At 32.4% G+C, this 22,145-nt stretch overlaps 2 protein-coding genes across 5 annotated transcripts in view; one reads left to right on the forward strand and one right to left on the reverse strand.

Moving 5' to 3' along the window:
- Positions 1-2,155: 2,155 nt before the first annotated feature.
- LOC111711281 (uncharacterized) lies at positions 2,156-13,260 on the forward strand. Its single transcript, XM_023485596.1, has 8 exons — positions 2,156-2,215; positions 3,961-4,049; positions 6,708-6,759; positions 7,992-8,037; positions 8,922-9,029; positions 11,488-11,559; positions 11,982-12,053; positions 12,653-13,260. Exons 1-8 carry the CDS (start codon positions 2,166-2,168, stop codon positions 13,184-13,186), a joined length of 1,023 nt encoding a protein of 340 aa, XP_023341364.1. The 5' UTR covers positions 2,156-2,165; the 3' UTR covers positions 13,187-13,260.
- Positions 13,261-17,921: 4,661 nt separating this feature from the next.
- The window catches only part of LOC111711272 (AT-rich interactive domain-containing protein 2), a 17,523-nt gene continuing 13,299 nt past the window's right edge, over positions 17,922-22,145 (reverse strand). For all 4 annotated transcript variants that reach the window (XM_023485574.1, XM_023485576.1, XM_023485573.1 and 1 more), the window contains 4 exons: positions 19,313-20,602; positions 18,901-19,065; positions 18,509-18,606; positions 17,922-18,141 (listed from right to left, as the gene is read on the reverse strand). In XM_023485574.1, the coding sequence (XP_023341342.1) occupies positions 18,027-18,141; positions 18,509-18,606; positions 18,901-19,065; positions 19,313-20,602 (1,668 nt within the window). In that variant the 3' untranslated portion in view covers positions 17,922-18,026. The remainder of the gene's footprint in view (positions 18,142-18,508; positions 18,607-18,900; positions 19,066-19,312; positions 20,603-22,145) is intronic.

Here is a 22,145-nt window from a genome sequence, read left to right on the forward strand (position 1 = left end):
CTACAGACTCGTTTGTAATTCGGATTTTCAAGATTAAGACCATTTTTACAATCTATTTACAATTTCCGATTCAATGAGCCCAATTTTAGGCTTGTAGATCTAAAAATACAATTTTAATATTAGTAATTTGGTAAAAATAAAGATAATCTCCGTTTGCACATACGGGACTTCTGTGTAATTTGATTTTCAAGATTGAAACCATTTTTTATATCTACGTACAGTTTCCGAGTCAATGAGCCGAATGTTTGGCTTGTAAACCTAAAAATAACAATTGTACTGTAATAGACTGTAACCTAACATTGAATATAAAATTGTGCAAATGAAGATTATCTTTTATTTTAACTTCGCTTCAGTTGGAAACTTTAGGAGCCTATAGAATTGATATTTTTAGATCAACAAACCAAAAATTGAATTCATTGCATCGGAGATTTAAAAAATGGTCTCAATCTTGAAAATCCGATAACAAGCAAGTCTCTAAACCATTATACAAAATTGTGTAAACCGAGATTATCTTATTTTTACCAAATAACTCACTCCAGTTGGAAACTTTCGGAGCATATAAAAGTGTTATTTTTAGATACAAGCCTAAAATTGCGCTCATTGAATCGGAAATTGTAAATAGATTGTAAAAATGGTCTCAATCTTGAAAATCCGAATTACAAACGAGTCTGTAGACCCTACTCCGTTTTTTTGAGACACCCTGTATATAAATATAAAAAGATATATATATACATAAATAAATATATATGCATACTACAAATATTGTTATGTTTTCTCTATTATTACAGATATCAAATTGATGTTGATTGCCTAATTGTAAAACTAATATAAATATCTATATCTATATATTTTAGCTTGTCTGGGTGTCTGTTAGGGTGTTTGTCTGTCTGTTTGTATCCAATAACGTCCAAACGGCTGAACCGATCAGGCCCAAATTTTGTGTGGGACCTCACGTGGCCCCATGGAAGGTTAATGGCCAATCAGACTTTAAATATGTGATCTTAAAATATTCTTATTTTAAATTATTTAATTATGTAAAATTTTGTGTGGGAACTCACATGAACCCATGAGGGCTCAGAATTATAAAAAAGTTTTCTCCAAAATTTTTTGATTTTGATTTTAAAAGTCCACGAAAAAAATTGTAAACTTGCAAAAAACAATATAAAATTTTCTAAACTTGTTTTATAAGTTTTAAAAATAATTATCATTATTATAAAACTTATATTTTTAATTCTACATTATCTTACGATAAAGTTTATCTTTAAAGGGAGTGACCGGCTATGTAAGGTAGTTGAACTGAGGACACAGTGTTGTGGAAAACTTCTTTCGGATTCATTTAAGACATATTTCACTTTTTAAAGATCTGTAAATCCTGAGTTTGGGCGCAAATTCGACGTTCAAAACTCCTGATTTGGGGGGTGGATACGCTTTCAGAATTAGTTTTTTTTAATTATTAATTAACGACGACATAAAATGTAAAAATATTCTACAATATTCATTTTGAGAAAATAAAAATTAATCTTATCATCTAAAATAAGTAATCTTGTTCAATTATTAGTTTCTATCATCTCATCATTCTAGTTTCTCGTTATTCACAAAAATGTTCGCAGATTTTCTATAACTATTATTGAAAAGACGACATTTAAAGAATTTGAAGAAATCTGCGAATAAATTCAAAGAAAATTAGAAATTCAATATAATAATGAAAACGAAATAATCGATTTTAGCATTGATTTATTGACAAATTTCTTTTCTGAAATATGTTTCTAGCCGTCTAAGTAGATTACTGTATAATTTTTGCTTTATTTTTCGTTGTCGTTATTTAATAATTTAAAAAAAAACTAATTCTGAAAGCGTATCCACCCCCAAATCAGGAGTTTTAAACGTCGAATTAGCGCTCAAACTCAGGATTTACAGATCTTTAAAAAGTGAAATATGTCTCAAATGAAACCTAAAGAAGTTTTCGACAACACTGCATACTCAGTTCAATTACCTTACATAGCCGGTCACTCCCTTTGAAATCTATTTAAAATTTCTGATTTAGAATAACAAATTTTGTTTGTAAATATTCTTAGTTGTTGATTCTTTCAAAACAACCAAAAAGCATGATTTCATATTTATAGTTTTAATGGCAAAAAAATGCTTTTCTTATTTCAGAATAAAAAATGGCGGTAGAGGGGGAGGTGTGTTGTAAAGATTTGGTTTGGGTTTGCAGGTACAGGCATCGTCGCATATATCAATATAATGAGGACAACTTTCGATTTCAATTTTGATTTTATCAAGCCCTTAAACAGCATAGATAAACATAAACATGAAAACGAAGGGAATCTCTTTGTAAAAAAGCTGCTTTTTAATATTTGTTAATTATTTTAAACCTTTTAGCCATAATATAATATTTGTAGATTAATTTAACTCTTAAGCTTTAACACAATATTTGTTTATTAATTTAACCCTTTAAGCCCTAACACAATAATTGTTAATTATTTTTAACCTTTCAGCCCTAACGTAATATTTGTTATCTAATTAATTTAAAACTTTCTGCCTTAACATAATATTTGTTAAAAATTTAACCCTTTCAGCCCTGACATAATATATTTAGTTAATTTCACCCTTTTAGTCCTAACATAATACGTGTTAATTAATTTAGCCCTTTTAGCACTAACATAATATGCGTTAATTGATTAAACCCTTTTAGCCCAAACATAATATGCGTTAATTGATTTAACCCTTTTAGCCCAAATATAATATGTTTTAATTTATTTAACCCTTTTATCCCAAACATAATATGTTTTAATTTATTTAACCCTTTTAGCCCTAACATAATATGTGTTAATTGATTTAACCCTTTTAGCCCCAACATAATATGTGTTAATTGATTTAACCCTTTTAGCCCTATCATAATATGCGTCAAGGGATTTAATCCTTTTAGCACTAACATTATATGTGTTAATTGATTTAACCCTTTTAGCCCTAACATAATATGTTTTAATTGATTTGACCCTTTTAGCCCTAACATAATATGGGATAATTGATTTAACCCTTTTAACCCTGACACAATATTTCTAGTTAATTTAACCCTCTTAGCCCTAACACAATGTTTGTTCATTGATTAGACCATTTTAGCCCAAACATAATATGTTTTAATTGATTTGACCCTTTTAGCTTTAATTAAATATATGTGCTAATTAATTTAACCCTTTTAGCCCTAACATGATATGTGTTAATTAATTTAACCCATTAAGCTCTAACTCAATATTTTTTAATTAATTTAACCCTTTTAGCTTCTACATTCCTGCAAACCTTTAGTTTCTGACATGCTGATTTCCAACATCAAAAGCTCAAAATTATTACATATATCATTTTGCGCCAACGACCACACATCATTAAACATCAACTTTTGTACGTTACTGCCCTAAAGGGTAACAACCAGTAAAAATCTTGAAAATTTGTTAATTTTTACTTAAAGAATTTTACTGGAAAAAACTTTTGGAACTTAACAATTTTGACGTAACAAATGTCAAAAAAAAAAAAAATGTTGAACTAACAGTTTTCAAAAATCAAGAACAAGATTAGTTCTATAACTATGTACTTATGTGTGAGATTGGCTGCCGGGCAAGAAGATCCCATGAATAGTGACTAAAGAGTAAAAAACGTTTCTTTCACAAAAATGATAACATTTTAAGAATATAAAATGACAGGCCTTACCAACCCTATACAATTTTCTATCTGTGGTATTGTATATGAAGATTTTAAGTTGCTTTGTTCTCGTTTATCACAAAGGTCCGAAGGAATATCAATTTCCAGGTTAACAATTGGGTGGGTTATTTAGTGAATTTACGTTTGTATTCCTTCATCAAGATTTTTAATTAGAAATACAAATTGAAATATTTAAAACAACTATGTTACATCCAAGAAGAAATTTTTCAATTCCAAAATAATCATGTTTTTGTTTTTGGTCAGGTTTCCAGAACATTCTCATCTTCCTCCACATATTCACATTCCACAACTTCTTTTCAAACATATCAAACATTCATACGCGTCCCTAGCAGGTAATCAAACATTCATTCGCCTCCCTAGTAGGTAATCAAACATGCATTTGCGTCCCTAGCAGGAAATCAAACATTCATACACGTCCCTAGAAGGTAATTAAACATTCATTTGTGTCCCAGAGTAGGTAATCAAACATTCATTCGCGTCCCTAGAGGTAATCAAACATTCATAACCTTCCCTAATAGGTAATCAAACATTCATTTGTGTCCCTAGTAGGTAATCAAACATTTATTCGCGTCCCTAGAGGTAATCAAACATTCATACACGTCCCTAGTAGGTATAATCAACCATTCATTCGCGTCCCTAGCAGGAAATCAAACATTCAACGCGTCCCTAGAAGTTAATCCAACATTCATTTGTGTCCCTAGTAGGTAATCAAACATTCATAGGCTTCCCTAGTAGGTAATCAAACATTCATATGCGTCCCTAGCAGGTATAATCAAACATTCATTCGCCTCCCTAGTAGGTAATCAAACATGCATTAGCGTCCCTTGCAGGTAATCAAACATTCATACGCGTCCCTAGTAGGTAATCAACCATTCATTCGCGTCCCTAACAGGAAATCAAACATTCATACGCGTCCCTAGAAGTTAATCAAACATTCATACGCGTCCCTAGAGGTAATCAAACATTCATACACGTCCCTAGTAGGTATAATCAACCATTCATTCGCGTCCCTAGCAGGAAATCAAACATTCATTTGTGTCCCTAGTAGATAATCAAACATTCATTCCCGTCCCTAGAGGTAATCAAACATTCATACGCTTCCCTAGTAGGTAATCAAACATGCATTCGCGTCCCATAGTAGGTAATCAAACACTGATATGCATTCCTAGCAGGTAATCAAACATACATTCGCGTCCTTAGCAGGTAAAAAAACTTTCATACGCGTCCTTAACAGGTGATCAAACATAAATACGCGTCCCTAACAGGTAATAAAAAATAAATTCGCGTCCTTAGCAAGTAATCAAACATTCACACGCGTATAACTCGTATAACCTAGCAGCTGAACAAACAGTTAATTGCGTCCTTAGCAGCTGATTAAACATTCAAACACATCCCTAGCAGGTAACCAAACATGCAGACACGTCCCTATTGATAAAGGGAAGAGGTTTAACAAAAATTCTAAATAATTTTTAAGTTTTCTAATTCTTTTGAGGAAAAGTTTTCAAGACTTTTTGAAACATAAAATGTTTTGTGAACAAAAAATACCGAATTGAAAGATTATGTCTATCTCCATATGAGCAAAAATACAGTAGAGAAAGATGCAGGGTGTCCCAAAAAACATGGGAATTCAGTGAAGAATTGGATATCGTCTTTGTTATGAATTAGCATTGTAATACCTAATTTCATGCAAAGCCATAATATTATTATGAAAACGGTAAATGGCTGCAAAGTTGTGTCTATAATGTCTTCGCAAGATGAACATTGAAGACGGGCAAGTTTACTCTGTTTGCATACTGCAATTTTCTTGTTTTACATAAGTACAACCGTATGTTGTCAAAACATCAACAAACAAAATGTAAACATAGCAGACGATACTCTTTCAGATTAGAGCTTTCTCGGTAGGTATCACTATAATAAATCAAAGAATTATTTAAAAAGATTTAAAAATAAACATGGGAATTCAGTGACGAATTCGATATCGTCTTTTTAAATAATTCTTTGATTGAAAAATAAGAGTTTGCGACAAGAACTCAGTTCCTTACCAAAAAAGTTGTTCAACTAAACAATGCAAAATATTTTCAGTTAAAAGGTTAAGGCACACTGTACAGCTCAGTTCATTGTAAGTACCTATAGGGCTGGGCACGTTTCAACTTTTTCTTACCGTTTTGTTAAGGATTAGTTCCACCCGTTAAAAGAGAAAACGGTAACGGTTTTTTAGGTTTATTTTTAAGTTACTGTTATTTAACGATCTCAATTTTATTAACAACATTAACAGAAGACATGCTGACATTAACGATTAGGTTTTGCAATTAACATCATTAGCCAATTGGAAATTGCGCGAAGGGCAAACAAATTTTCGCTAACGGTTTGTCAAATTTTTATGGGTGCAACAGTTAATTGTGAAAGTCGTTAACAGTTATTTGTAGTATTAATGGCGTTTGTTTGCCATACCTCTAAAATTTCCATAAAAAATCGTTAACGTTTTATCAAATTGAATTTAGGGCACAAACACTCAACAAATTGCAAAAAAATCTTTAAAATTTCCATCTTAGAAATAAGAGGGATGGGGGGGGGGCATTTAAAAACGCCAAAATACAAAAAAATGTTGTTTTGTCACTCTATTTTAGCAGAAAAAAAAGAACGAAAGTTGCTGTTTTTTAAAAACACATCCTTTCGTTTTCGTTCTTAATCGTTAATTACTTTCTCAAAAACAGATAATCCGTTCCGTTAACTATTTAAAAGTTGACGGCTTTTGCTGTCGTTAACGGACACTTCTGTTAGTTTTCGGAAACCTACGGTTCGTTATCGGAACTTTGCCCAGCCCTATATGTACCGGGCCGAATTTCAACTAACCTGAGCAAGCTTTGCAGTACAAATACAGACTAAATGAGTTAAAACGGGTCAGTTCACCAAATGAATGATCCCCTTTTAGTGAAATCAATGTCGGCATTCAATTTTCATTTTTTTAAATAGAATTTTATTATTTTCAGATAATGAAGTTTTGAACACATCGTCTGGGTATTCTCCAACCAACGGTAATTGGTAAGTTTTTTTAGCAATTTTTTTTAGTTTTAAACAAAATGTTAAAGAAGGGATACTTGAAAATACGTCGCCAGTTCCTTTTATATTGTTTGTTTACTATAAAACTAGTTTCTATATGCTGTCCATACGTCAGAGCTAGAATGTAAACAACCCTCCTATCCCCCTCTTATTGGTTCTAATCTCGTTGAAACATTATACATACACATTTATTTCATCAAACTTTGTTCACTGTACACTTTGTGAGTTAGGTTTGCGGATTTTCATTATGTTAGTTTCATCCAACTTTAGATTAAACAACAAGGAAACATCCTACCAGCCAAAAGTCAGCTATACTAATAAATCAGCAACAAAGAAAAGAGGCAACCCCCGGTTTTCAAGCAATACATTTAAAGTAATTATCTCTGTTTGTCTGTTTGTATGTCTAATCATAACTCGCGATCCCCTATTCAGAGTTAACTGGGTTCTCAGGCTATAAGTGTTATTTTATAGCAAATATTGTGTAAACATGATATTCTGTAAACCTGCAGTACGTTGTACATTATTAACAATCTATGTTGTGACCTATGCATCATGACATTATTCATACGTATGCATGATTAGATTAAATCATGAGACATACTTAAATTACGATATAAACATAACGTACATTAAACTTTAACTGTGCAGTAAATACGTAATATGATTGTCTTAATCATGTGATATTGCATATATATATATATCAATACAAAATGTATTCCAATTAGCGATGGGCAATAGCTAGATTCGTTTTACCGACACTTTTAATATTTTTAGAATTTTAAAGGGTTTTACGACAATATGATAAGGGTCCAACGATTTTGTATTCTGTTTTTTTTGGGAAAGGCAAAATGACCCAAAAACGATCGTTTTAAAAACTTGAAAAAGATCGTTTTTGCCTTATATTTTCTTCTAGGATCACAAATTTGCATGTTTGATAAAAGCAAACTTTTACAGAATAAAGTTTTAAAATGTTGGAACCTTCTCATATTTTTGTAAACCTTTTAAAGGTCTTAAAACAATACAAGTTTCTGTAAAACAAATCTGGCCCATAGCTAATTTCAATACAATATCCCGGGTACTGAAATGCTACATAACAAAGAGGGGTAGGTTTTTATAAAAATGATTCATTAGATCCTAAAGTTGAATTATATCATCATTTTTGTAACTGAAACTTTATTGATATATATGTTGACCACTGAAATTTATTGTTTTAGGGCAGTAAACCCTTATACAGGGAAGTGGGAGCTGGTTTTACATAAGGTAATTAAATTATATATTTATTTTAACATTCTTAATTTAAACTTCTTGCAAAGCAAGGAACTATATACAGGAACGCCCAACTCAGATATGCGCATATTGTGTACTGTACACTCTGGGAGGAATGTAAACAAACCCAGTGCCCCCATAGCAGTTGAAGGGAAAGGATTAAACTCTGATAAACAGAGTGATCTTTAAGTCCAACAAAACAAACTAGTTAATATATCAAGTTAGTGCGGATACAACAAGTTATTGATGAAGGTATCCAACTTTTTTATAAATCCATTTCTTACTTTTCAGAAAACTTTTTCTTTCTCATAATAATGATACATAATGCATATATATATATATTTATATATTATGTTTCATGAAAAGGAATGTTTTCATTGGCGGGTTTCTAAGATTTTTAAAAGATAGAATTTTTTTTGAAGGATATCAATAAATAAAGGAACCAAGAGACAAGCCAAATGTATATAAAGATATATATGAATAATTGGTTTGTATATTTAGTTTATATATGTATTTATGTGTTTAGTATAGATATAGATATATCTATATATATTCAGTTGGATATATGGATATATTTAGTATGGATTTATGGATATATATATTTATTATGGATATATGGATTTATATATTTAGAATGGATGTGAAATATATATATTTAGTATGGATACATGAATTTATGTATATATATATATATATATATATTTATTATGGATATATGAATATATATATTTAGTATGGATATGTATATATATATATATATATTTGGTATGAATATATGTATATATATATATATATTTTGTTTAAGTATATGGCTATATATTTAGTATGGATATATGGATATATATATTTAGTATGGATATATGCATATATGTATTTAGTATGGATACATGGATGAAATAATTCTCTCCTTCCTTGTTCTTCTCCTGGTTCTCTTCTCTTTCTACCGTCTATGGTTGGTCTGGGCATACAAACTAAACTTTAGAGAGGTAAACTCTAGAGATGGGCACCATACAAACTAAACTTTAGAGAGGTAAACTCTAGAGATGGGCATCATACAAACTAAACTTTAGAGAGGTAAACTCTAGAGATGGGCATCATACAAACTAAACTTTAGAGAGGTAAACTCTAGAGATGGGCATTGTTTAATAGGTAAACTTTAGAGATATTTTAGTAAACTCAGTTCAATTAATGCCGATTTACGCATTTTTTAGTTAGGTTTTCTCATATATATCTATTGTTATATTTCAGTGCACAAACAAATAAAGTAAGTATTGATTTTTTAAAGGTTTCTATCTTCATGCACCCTTTATTTGGTTGAATTCTTTTCTAAAATGTTTTAATGTTTTACTGTATCCATCCTAAAACTTAAGTTGGTCACATTGATTAAATACTGAAAAAGAATTTAAAACTTTGTGATGGTGATGGACCAAACCTCTGTTTAGCAACAAAAAAAAGTAGATGTTAGTTCCACATTTATTGAAAACATATTTCGGTCTGGGTTGAGACTCGTCAGTTTTTGAGATTGTTTCTGTCAGAAAGATTAAAAACAAAGAACGATAAAGACATCTCGGTGAGTTAAAAGGTTGTGGATCAAAATAAAACAAAATGCAATTGAATTCAAATAGCAAAACCGAACACACATCTTGGCATGGTTAGTCCAAGGTGTGGAGTGTTCGAAAGGTATCGATAAAACACTTTGTAAAGATAAATAAATGAATAATTAGTATTAAGAAAATTAATTAATAGTTTCTCTAGGGTATATATAAATAATTTACTTCGTTCTCTACAGTATAATTCTGTCTGCATTGATAACATAATTATGATGTATGGGATCTATATAGAGTCTAAATAAAAGAATATATCCACGACTTTTAAACCTGAATATTAGTTGAAAGATGGAATCATGCCAACATGTTAGGAAAATTAACGAACCATTAAAACGTATAGTTTATTGTTATCGATAGAATATTGATAATATATCTTTAAATGTTGTTATTTAATAGCTTTTTTGATTATTTGAAGAAATAATAAATAAAAGATTACAGAAAGTCATGAATAAAGGAAACATACATTATAAATTCCGCACAGTCGTCTCTGAAGTATCATCCTGTGTGGGTTACCCTGTACCTAAACAGCAACAAACAAACAAAAAATCAAGTTATCGTAAAGAAAAATCGTCAACAGTTTGAAATAATTTTAAGATTTACTTTATTCTACAGCATATAATTGGTCATCTTTTTTCTGTGTTTTAAACAATAATAAAAAAGACTTTGAATGGTAAAAACTTTATTCTTGAGTGTTTAGGAACGTAATATTATGAAGCCTTAGTTTGAAACTTTTATTTTAAAAGACTGAAAGAATAACAGATGAAACTGAAACAAAAAATCAAATATTAATAACTTCCAATCCTACAACTCTATTGTTGTGCAGTTAAAAATATGATTGTCATCTGTGAATTTACAGCGTTCCTTTCTTATTAAGAATAACCTAAGCTTTACCCTCCCCCCTCTCTTCTTTCTTCCCCTCCCATTCCCTTCCCTCCCTTCTCTATCTCTCTCCATAACCCTTCCTACCCTCCCTTCCATCTAGTATATACCTTCCCCTTCCCTCCCTTCCATGTATACCCTCTATTTCCCTCTCCTTCCTCCCATCCCTCCATTCCCTCCTCATATATAATGCAGGCCAGTTCTCAATTCAATAAAGATGAACTTGAAGTTTCCAAACTCATTTCATTATTTGTATAAATAGTTTATATTCACTTCAATCAATCATTCATTCAACAATTCGGAGCAGTATACCAGTGTACATTGCACAATGCACGCGCAGTGTAAATTTCTGTACATGAAAAGAAATAGAAAATTACAAGTATAGGCTTAAAAAAATAATTCTCAATTTAAAAATGATGAATAAACGACCTGTAAATACTTGAAACCGGTTTCTTATAATGTAAATTTTAATCTCTGTGAAAAAACTGTCATCTTAGCTTTGCTGACAAGAAACTAAGAATATGAAAGAGTTGAAATTTTGTTGTCAATGTCAGCAAAAGCTTACAATAATGTATTTTTGGTTTGAAAAATTTTCAGTCACTATAGTAATGTTCACGGTGTCTCGATAAACATGAGTAACAAGGTTGTTTTTAATTTTCAATGGCGTATAGGCAGTTCAAGTCTTTAATATGAATTTAATACAACGTTATATTACATTTATTTGGAAATAATAAAACAAAGTTAAATTTAAAGTTTCATTTGGCCAAAAGTTACAAATCAATACATATTACCTCCCTAATCAAAGAATCTAGTCATTGCTTACTTATTCTAAATATTATAGTTGCAACATAAAATTATGAAAAGAAAATATCAATTTGAAGATTTCTTCTCATTTTTGATTCATGGGGTATCCTACTAAGATTCAAGTTCAGTTCAAGTTTTAACATCTTTATTTCAGGCTACAGCCGGACCCCAGGGCTGGGACTTGCTGGTCAACTGGGTGGTTCAGCGAGTACAAATCAGAAAAAAGGAAAATTTTCATAAATTTTAAATCCGTCAGTTCAACTTCCCTTTTCATTTGTATTCAAATCCTTAGAAATGGGATTTTGACTCGGCATATTCTCAAAAATAGAAATACATCAAACTGTTGGAATTTGTATTGTTAATATTACACATCCCGAAAAATGCTTAGGCACAGATTTTTTTCTTTAATCTTGGGCTTAGGTGTTTCAACTCTCGTTCATCTAAGACTTCTTGTCTTGAATTGTCATGCTGATCTATAATACATCCCAGCGGATCCAAAGTCAATGACTAAAAGCCTCAGCTGTTTTCGTAGATTTAAATTTAATTTTCCAGAACCTTTAATTTTGACTTTGACTTTAACAATAACTTTGACAATTGAATTTTTGATTTTATCCCAGTTATTCAAATATTTGATTGGATGTATTTTAGCCGAAGTTTGATCTTGAGACTGGACAACCTAAAGTAAAAAGTGCTGAAGTTGAAATTGCTTCCAAACCACAGGAAAAGACGGGCAAAGTTTATTTGTTAGTTTTCAAAAATTCAAGGTTATAAGAGGTTCCACAAAAATCTATTTCTTTTGTCAAATTTTAAAGTTTGCTTTTTTAGACTAAAACAAAATACAAAACAATTTTTTACATATTATTATAGTTAATATTTCAGTGTTAAATTTTTTTTATTCTAGCAAAAGTCAGCTTTTGGGAACCCAGCTCTGCCGAAAATTTAATTTTTCCTTTAAAGTCAATCTATAACTCAACTGAGAATTATCAAACCAAGCTTAGAACTTTCCCGTGGTTCTACATATATATATTATTACAAGGTAGTAATCTCTGTTTGTTTGTATGTCCGAAATGGACTCATGATCCTGTTGACCAATTTCCCTACATCTTTGACTGAAGCACTGTAGAACCACAGGAATGTCCTTAGCTTTGATTTAAAATTGCAACCTGAGTGGGTTGAGTTTTAAGAGGAAGAGTATTTTTCAGGCAAAGCTGGGTTCCCGAGCTAGTTCTATAAATAGAATTGCAGCTCAATTTTCTTTAGGCGAACCCCTATTAATATAAAAATATTAAAAAAAACGTTGGCCCCCATGCTGTACACAGGATGAGATTGGAATATCCTCTTCTCCGACCTCTATCCCTCTTCTTAACAACATATCCCATCAGCAGAGCCTCAGTAACCTTCAAGCTGGTTCCCTGCACGAAGAACAGCTGACCTTGCGCCGCGTTCAAGAAATAAAGCGTGGCACTATTCCGTCCCCTTCGCAACCACTGCCGGTATTTAAATCTAAAACTCTTGAGATGGATAAATCGACTATTCTAGATCCATTAGTGAACACCTCAGCTACCAGTAATCCTATAGTACATAAACCGGATTTAACCAGCTTAAACCTGGACGCCATTGTGCATAGTATCAATACCTCAGTGATTCTTAATCCCGTAGTTAAAAAAATAGAAGAATCTGTGATAGATAATCCTGAAGAACGTTTAATAAAGTCTAATCCGCTTGGGGCACATGGTACAGACGTAAATCATGTCAATAACACTGAACATTCCCTTGATTTTGTGAACAGTCAGAGGACAGCAAATTTATATTTTGATAATTTTGATGAAGATCCTAATGTGATTTATATTTAGTGTTGTTATCCCGTTGACATGATTGAGTTAGCTCTTAGCAACCCAAGAATCAAATAAAACCTGCATCCTCTTTATACATAGTTCACAAAGTTGTAGTGAGCGCTAGGCAAAGTTTTCAGTCTTAACACATTTTCTTAATAAGAAAGCCTTTATTAAAAGAAAAGCCTATTTTTTCATCATGAGTTGGAGGCAAATATTGAATGGATTTCTATGGATTTTTTTATTAAAAAACAAGCTTTCTTCCACTGCAGGGAAAAATTTAGTAGATTGAATAAAAAATATTAAATGAACGCTTACAAGTTACAACTGATTTTTCTTAGATTTTTCTGTTGCTCTTTGTTAAACATTTTTAACCTTTTCAATTAAATTATTTCAATATTTTAGATTAAACTTTTGCACTTTAATGAATTATTTTGTTGTTCAAAGTAATGAAGGAAAAAGCTTGAAAGTATAAATGTGACTGATACAGGCTGCTGATCAAAGAGAATAGAATATATTTTATTCTCTTTGTCTAGGACGTCCAGCTCGTACTGATATGGCAATGATGGCATGGCATATTTGGTCCATAAATTAATTAAATAACAGATAGGACAATGGAAGTCGTTCTTTCAAGATTTTAATGAAACTCGTTCACAATTACCCTGATGCAGAAGTCCAGAGGAGGTTCGCCCAGTCGGCGATATATTACAAGACAGAGAGAGAGCCTGTTCTACACCGACTACGCGATATATTACAAGACAGAGAGAGCCTGTTCTACACCGACTACGCGATATATTACAAGACAGAGAGAGAGCCTGTTCTACACCGACTACCCGAAACTCCTCTCCGGACTTCTGCCTCAGGGTTATTGTGAACGAGTTCATCCAAATCTTGAAAAGACGGTATAGTGTCCTATATGTTATTTCAATCAATCTTTGATTTGGTCAGTATGTTTTATGACTCCTATCTAACGCCTCTTATTTCAACTATTACTTTTTCAGGGATTGAAATTTTACAATGTTAGACAGATAGATAGATAAAGTTTATTGCTAAAATACATGAACGAGTCTACAATTAAAACTGATTTTTTATAAACATTCAATTTTCACCAATGTTTACACTTTTGATGCTTATTTAAACTTTATTTTCTTTCAATCTAAATTAGTTATAAAAACATATTTGAGGTGGTAATTCTCTGGATATGAGTAATTTATTCCACTAATTACTTTCCTAGACTGTATATTTGTATATCAAAAAAATAAAAGTACTTAGTCAACACCTCTGGCATATTATTTGTAGTAATACCCCTAAATGAAAAGTTTTATTTAAAATATAACAATTACAGTTAAGGAAAATAATAATTACAAAAAATGTACAGGCCAAAGAGCTACCACCTCCTTTTCATTAATTTGTTGTCTACTTAATCCAATCAGGGTTCAGTCTTGTGTTTGTTGTCTATTCTGAACCAATAGAAATAGTATGGCGATATAACATCTATCTTTATATCTATCTCATTATCCAATCAGAGTTATGAATCCTTAAATCAGCGGCGCTATCAGTAAATGGAAATATTTACGAAATTATAGTGAACTGGGCTATTGTCTAGATTATAATTGCAGATTTAAATATTTTTGAAACAGGCTATTTTATTTTCTGAAAAAAAAGTTATAAACGTCAAAATCTCAACGAAAAAATACATATTAACAAATATACAAATATGTAATTCTAATTATCTACATTGAAAAAGGACAGATAAATAACGCTTTACTCCTACTGCAGCTTATATATATAAATTTAGCTTATCTGTCTGTTTGTTTGTATCCAATAAACGGCTGAACCGATCGGCCCCAAATTTTGTTTGGGACCTCAAGTGACCCCAAGGAAGGTTTGTGAATGATCAAAATTTTAAAAATTAGTGTTTAAAAGTTTTTTATTTTTATAAAATTTTGAAAATGCGCAAAAAAATATTATGAAATCCGCCAACTTTTTTATACTGTAAAAAGAGAAGATGCTCACAGATAAAGCGACAATTAAAAGTTGAAAAAGATGGGTGTGAAGCGCCCTAAAAGCCTAGTTATATAAAAATTGATAGACTTATAAAATTTCACAGGTGTATATATACGAATCTAACAATATATGCGCCAATTCACAAAACATGATAGTTGTTGTGAAATACTTGAATAATAAAATACAATAAAAGCACAAGTTTTTTTTACAAAAACTATTATGTTTTGTGAATTGGTGCTTTTACACCTGTGAATTGCTGTAAAATTTTCTATTTTATATAAAGCTGTAGAGTTATGCACAAGTTAAGGAATTTGTGAAAGTTAGAAAAAACAAAAAGGAAGTCTTAAAGCTTCTTTTAAATTAATCTCATGTTGACTTTTTAAGACAAATTATATTGACGTAACATTATCTGTCCTTTTTCAATGTAGATGATTAAAATTATATATGTATTTTAATGTTTTTTTTTTCAGAATATATAAATGATTATTTCTTGTAATTATATCTGTAATCAAACAAGGTGCTTAACAAATTTTCTTTGGCGCTCTGCGCACACGAAAAGAATTGATTGACTCATATCGTTGATTTTACAGTTGCTGAAAGTATAAATTTTTAAAAACACAAGAAAAAAACCGATTTGAATTGAACACAGCCAAATCTGCATGCAACAACTGAAAATTTCCTTTTTTTCGACGTCAAACCCTTAAAAAAGCACTTTCATTTTAAAAAAAAATTTCTAAAGGGGGGGCAACCCCCCTACACCCCACCACAGACCATTACAAAAAATATTTTTCCAAAACCCCTAGCAAAAGTGCTAGTCGCGCCTCTGGAAATTAGAATATAAATTCAAAAACAATATTTTTTTCAAAGTTTTGAAAAGTAGCTTTTCTTAAGATTTAAAAAGTAACATCTTTTTCCTCAGATCTTTGTAGTTAATGTAAAATGAGTGACTATAATGAAGGATATAAATCAAGGCGAAAGCTGAAAGGTATAAGGAAATGAAGTCTTTATTTAGTGGAGTTTGTAAATGCAAATCAAACCCAACTAAAACCAATAATTTGATAAATATCATGATATTTTTCTAGGAAAGGGGGGGGGGAAATTCGGCGAGCCACATTAAAAAAATTTACCCCCCCCCCCCCTACAGAATCCTTATTTATGCCCCTGACCATATTTGCACCTTCAAAATTGATGGAAATTATAAGAAATCTGTCCAGATTGAAAATTTGTTAATAAAGAATACACTTCGAAAAATGATTCAGTGCGGAACTTAATCTGGTAATTTGGGCGGCTTAAGTCTTCCTCCCCCCGTACGACCCGTACATCCTTGAAATCATCTCTGGATTGTTCAGCAGATTGACCCATCCAACATCTCAGAACAAAACCCTTCAGCTTATAACTTAAAATTTTCCTTAAATATTTAACATTATAACTTTGTTTTACAGGATCTTATATTTTGATTTTAGTTTCAACAGTAACTCTGACATTAATACCTAAATTGGCCATCCTAGACTTTCTCGAGAAAAAATTAACGAAAAAAATTAACAATTTGATTCTGTTGAACATATTGACTTGTTCATGTTGTTTTTTTCTCACAAAAATGAAAACTATTAAAAATTATAAATAATTTCTAATCGCTAAAAAAAATTAGAAACTTCATAAAAAGTTGAATATTACGAAAAACTGTAATCTTTTGTAAAACTTTGAGAGGGCGGACTGGCCTCGTTTAAGAGTATGGTATAAAGGAGCACCGGCTCCAATACCTTTTTCTATCAGTTGATAAATTTCCAACTGAGAAAAATGCATGGGTCCGTTGCTCCATGAACACCGGACCCATGCCGGGGTGCCGATCAACCCTTTTGTCATTTTATCTCTTTCAAAAACATTAAAACAGAATTAAAAAAGTAACCAAAAATAAAAATCAGTCAAACTGAAACAGGATTGTTAATTTTATCGCCCTAAAGATTGTGAAAATGGTAAAATTGTTCAAAAAGTATAATTAGGTTCACATTTTTCACATTATTTAATTACAACAAAATCAATTAAATGAATGATATCACCGTCAATTTTAAAGATACTAAGAAAGCATCATAATCGTGAAGTCTTTCTTCTGATACGCTCTTAATCATTTATCGGAAATTGAAGATAATTTTAAAGTCGTCATTTAATTTCCATGTTTATTTGGACACCCTGTACCCTTTGTAGTTCTCTTTACTCTCCCATCAATAATTTTTGCAAACATATGACGTCTCCGACTGTGGCCGTCCGAAGTACGGTGAAACACATAGTAAAAGTAGATTATAGTATACTATAACCTCGTTGGCTGACAAGTGACACCTATAGGCTTCTGCAATTTATGTTAGTAAACTTTTCAGGTTGAGAAAATAAAAATTAACAATGGTTAGAGAGGCCTTGTATTGAAATTGTTTTTAATTAAATATTTAGTCAATTATATACAGCTATCCAAGCGCCACAGCTACATCATCCATTCAGTTTGTACTTTGGCTGTCGAAAATTCTCCAGAATGTTTGTTTATAAGTAGTTTAATACTGACTCCGTGTAACACGAAGAGTTTTCGTGCGCCGGAGAATCTCAAAAAACTGGTTTGTCAGTTTGTTTTTAAAACAGGCTTCCTGTCGGACCCACCTTCGTGGAATTGTTTTTAAAAATAGAATTCCGAATTCCGTATGTAAGAACACATAAGAGTTGTCTAGTGGTACACATAAATATTGGTGCACTTATAGTGTGTGTACTGTGTACTGTAGATATGCTAAATATTCACAATTATCACTGTTGTCTCCTTCCAATTTCAATCCTCGGCATTTCCACGGATTTCTTCTTCTGCAGATTAGAGGTTTTATTGAAATTCCTGGCAGTTCGCCATGTCGTAGAGGATTTGCGACACAGTTCTTGAGGATTCTACGTTGGACAGAGCGACAGTCGACAGGTGGGATTCATAGGCACGCAGTCGCCTGAAATAAGGATTATATGATGTTTCAATTGTTTTACAAAAAAGCAATAAGGGATGCATATTTTTAAGAAGTTCTGAAAAATGTCTATCATATATATATATATAATGCATATGTATAAAAAATGAGAAATTATGCATCAAAAGGCAAGTGTTTCATCCTTCTTTCTACTTCTTACAACAAATTTATTAAGTTCCCCTAAATTCTTTTTTTTTCCAATTCAGCGAATAAAACCCTATGGCAAACATTCCTAACTTCTTAGGGAAAAAAATGATTCTCAAAAGAGGGGGAAAATAAAAATTATTTTTCCAAAAAAAACACACCCCTGAAAAGCAATGTTTAAATGTCTGAGCTACAAATAAAAACTTACGATCTGCCGATTTGAGAATATATGACTAGATTCCTCAGGATAAGGGAGGCAGTGAGACGGATTGATTTAGTTACAGGGCCTTCCTTCTCATCTCGCATCTAAACGGAGTGTTGATAGAGTTTTAATGGTGGAGTAATGCATGGTTCGTATGGTACAAATTTGATTTCAATCCGTGAAAAAATACAGTTTTCTGTAATTATTAGAAAGCAAGGATTTTATTAATTCAAAACTATTATCATCTAATCAAATACATGAATATTAATCACAAACTATTACTTGTAAAATATAATCTTTAACTTCTGCGTAAACTTATGCCATAATAATTATTATATTAACGAAGGTTGAAAGAAATATAGACTTCCTTTAAAAAAAATTATAATTTTAATGTGTACCTCATTTTCTTTCGGACTGATGAATTCCTGGGCATGTCGTTTAATTGCATGAAGGGCGGCGTTGGGGGCGTACCCTGGGTGTGGAGGCGGGGCAGGGGGGAGGGGAACATCAGATTTCCCGGATTGCATGATCTGTACTCGCCGAACCGCCATCAATTTCATCAACTAAAAGAACGGAGAATAAATGTATTAAAATCACGAAACCTCGCAATGTCTCTGCGAGACTGCAAGCTCAGAACCCCTCTCAACCATAGCGTATATATTATGACCGGTTTAAACGTACTTTTTAAACTGCGGTGCTCACCTCAGATGGTAACTATTAAGGCTAGATAGTTAAAGGGATTAAGACACAAAGGACTTAGCCGAGAATAATATTTAAGAATTATATCTAAGAATTTGTATTAAATCGTACCTGAGGATGACAATGTCTATCTTGAAGATGAGTCATCAGAGAAAACCGTTTCCTTCTCATTCCATCACAACGGGCCCAGAGACAGGGCATATCCTCATCCATACCCAGTGGACAGTGCTCCTGGATAGCGTGCCGTTCAACCTCCTTCGGAGTCTTAAACGATTTCATACAATTCAACCATTCGCAGAGGAAGGGGCGTCCTGGATCTATCTTGACGGGGGGAGGGGACGGACAAGGAACAGGACTGGAGGAGGGAGGAGTGGATTGTCCGTTGGTGAGAGGTGTTGGAGTGTTGCTTCTGAGTTGTGTTTGGTCAGAATGCTGTTGGTCGTTGGGTATAGAGGAAACTGTCTGAGGGTTGGTTGTTGATGCTGTAGAAGGGAGGTTGGAGGGATGGACAACTGCGTTGTTGGAGTTTCCAGAGGCAACAACAACCTGTCTAACTAATTGAGGTCCGTTACTGGTTTGTATCACTTGCTGCACTATCTGCTGTTGGGGCTGGGTGTATTGTTGTGCAAACTGTTGTTGTTGTTGCGGCTGAATGAATTGCTGTTGTTTCTCCTGGGGAATTATCAGCATAGCCTTTCCCTGCTGACCCTGCTGTACTATAACAGCCTGCTGTTGCTGTTGTTGTTGAACAATAACAGGTTGTTGCTGCTGTTGAAGCAGAACTGTTTGCGGTTGCTGATGAACGATGACCCCCGCTTGTTGTTGCCCTGTATGGGATACAATACCGCTGCCCTGAGTGGTTTTAAGGTAAAGCTGACCGCTGGAGGTCTGTATTAATTGTGGTTCTTGACCTCCTCCTGCTTGGGTGGTCAAAATAAGATGACCTGAACTACTCACAAGCACTTGGCCACTACTGGATTGAACTACTTGTCCTCCGCTCTGTATAAGCTGACCATTACCCGAGATCAGTTGGCTCTGAGCCCCACTGGTCGTTACGACCTGAACAACCTGACCTCCTGGTAGAACGGCCTTCATGTTACCGTTCATTTGACCATTGGTAAACCCATTGGTCAAAACGGTTTCAAGTGCAGGTTTTTTGGCGGGTAAATTGTGTGTAATGTCCTCGGCTAACCGTTTACCACTCTCTCCATTTATTTTAGTGTAATCAACATGATTAGATTTATCCTTGGACAGAACTCCGTTCATTGGTTCTCTTTTCTCCAGCAGTTCCTCGAGGGTTTCAGACACTTTACCAAAAGAAGGATCCTTCGGCAGAATTCCATCTAACGGTGAAACACCGTTCTCAATGATCTCCTCCGTAGGAAGTTGAATCACCTCAGGCTGAAAAAATAATAATAATAAAAAATTATAGGTGTCTGACAATATGAAAGGAATTGAGTCTTTGCCACAAACAGTGCTTAGGATCCAAGGGGCAAAATATCAACTATTAACTGCCAAAAAAAAATTCACTCTTAAAACCCAAATCTAAACTATTGAAAAAAAGAGAGATAACAAAAATTTCCTGATTTCTGAATGGTTCATCAAGTTTTAGCATAAAATTAAGCGAAATAAATGAGAAAATTTTGCTTTGTTAAAAAATTCAGTAAATTTTAAAGAAATAATCTGGATCTGGATCCGGATCCCGAATACATTTTTTTCAAGTGCGGATCCAGGATCCGGATCCGCATTAAAATTGATTGGATCCTAAGCACTGGCCACAAATTCTAATTTTCTAATCCCTTTTTCTTTTCAACCCAGTGGCAGTGGCGTAGACCTCAGATATTTCAAACTATGAATGCTGACAAGATTAAATATTCGAACTTTAAAATATCTAAGGTTTACACAATTTAGTCGCAAATATATAGAGATTAGAATATTTTAGTTTGAGGCATAAGTTCAATTCTTCTTACCAATTTCTCGTTATTCAACACTACATTACTGATATAAAAGTTTTTTTTTGTGTGTGTATTATTTTGCCCTTTGAATCCGAATATCAAGTTATTTTAGCGGATCCGGATCCAGGGAGTTAAAATATAATATGAAGGATCCGGATCCAGGGAGTTAAAATATAATATGAAGGATCCGGATCAAGGGACTTAAAATATTATATTGCGGATCTGGATCCAAGGAGTTAAAATATAATATTGCGGATCCAGATAGTTAAAATATTATATTGCGGATCCGGTTCCAGGGAGCTAAAAAATAATATTGCGGACCCGGATCAAGGGAGTTTAAATATTAATTGCGGAGCTGGATCCAGGGAGTTAAAATATAGTATTGCAGATCCGGATCGTTAAAATATTATATTGCGGATCCGGATTATCTGGTCACAAGCACTGGTAACAATCTAATTATATTTTTTTTGTTGATATTCCAATCAAAAAAAGAATTAAAGGGAAATGAATTTAGCTAACCCTTTATTGGACAAGTATCAACGAAAAACTTAATTAAATCATTATTAATTTCAAAAATTTTAGAATTTCACTATTTCTATAATATCATGCACTAGAAAGAAACGTGAATAGTTTGAAAATTTCCTTGGTTTAAATTTTGAAACCAAATCTTTTGTACTAATTGGAGCGCAATCTTGACTAAATTTTCATGCACCAACACCTCTTTTATAAAAAAATTATTATTCCCATCTTAATATTGAACCTTAGACAAGAAGTTGCGATTCTTTAATTATCCATTCGTCGTTTGGCATGCACAATACTAATCCAACCATTCCCCCCACCCCTCACCTAACACAAGATTTGGAAACATTTTCAGTGAAAATAATTTTTTCCCTAGAAGTTTTTATAGTATTTTCTCGATTGTACAGGGAAAAATAAATGATTTTTAGGTTAAAATGAATAACATTTCTAATCAAATAAATGAATATTAA

This window comes from Eurytemora carolleeae, unplaced genomic scaffold (genome assembly GCF_000591075.1).
Source record: "Eurytemora carolleeae unplaced genomic scaffold, Eaff_2.0 scaffold1145, whole genome shotgun sequence".
In the NCBI taxonomy this organism is placed as follows: Eukaryota; Metazoa; Arthropoda; class Copepoda; order Calanoida; family Temoridae; genus Eurytemora; species Eurytemora carolleeae.

Excerpts from the sequence above, each read along its gene's own strand:
- LOC111711281 (XM_023485596.1), top strand. The coding sequence starts at position 2,166 with ATGGCGGTAGAGGGGGAGGTGTGTTGTAAAGATTTGGTTTGGGTTTGC. Across the intron at positions 8,038-8,921 it reads GGGAGCTGGTTTTACATAAG|TATGGATACATGGATGAAAT; the intron begins GTAATTAAATTA and ends ATATGTATTTAG. Across the intron at positions 9,030-11,487 it reads ACAAACTAAACTTTAGAGAG|GCTACAGCCGGACCCCAGGG; the intron begins GTAAACTCTAGA and ends TCTTTATTTCAG.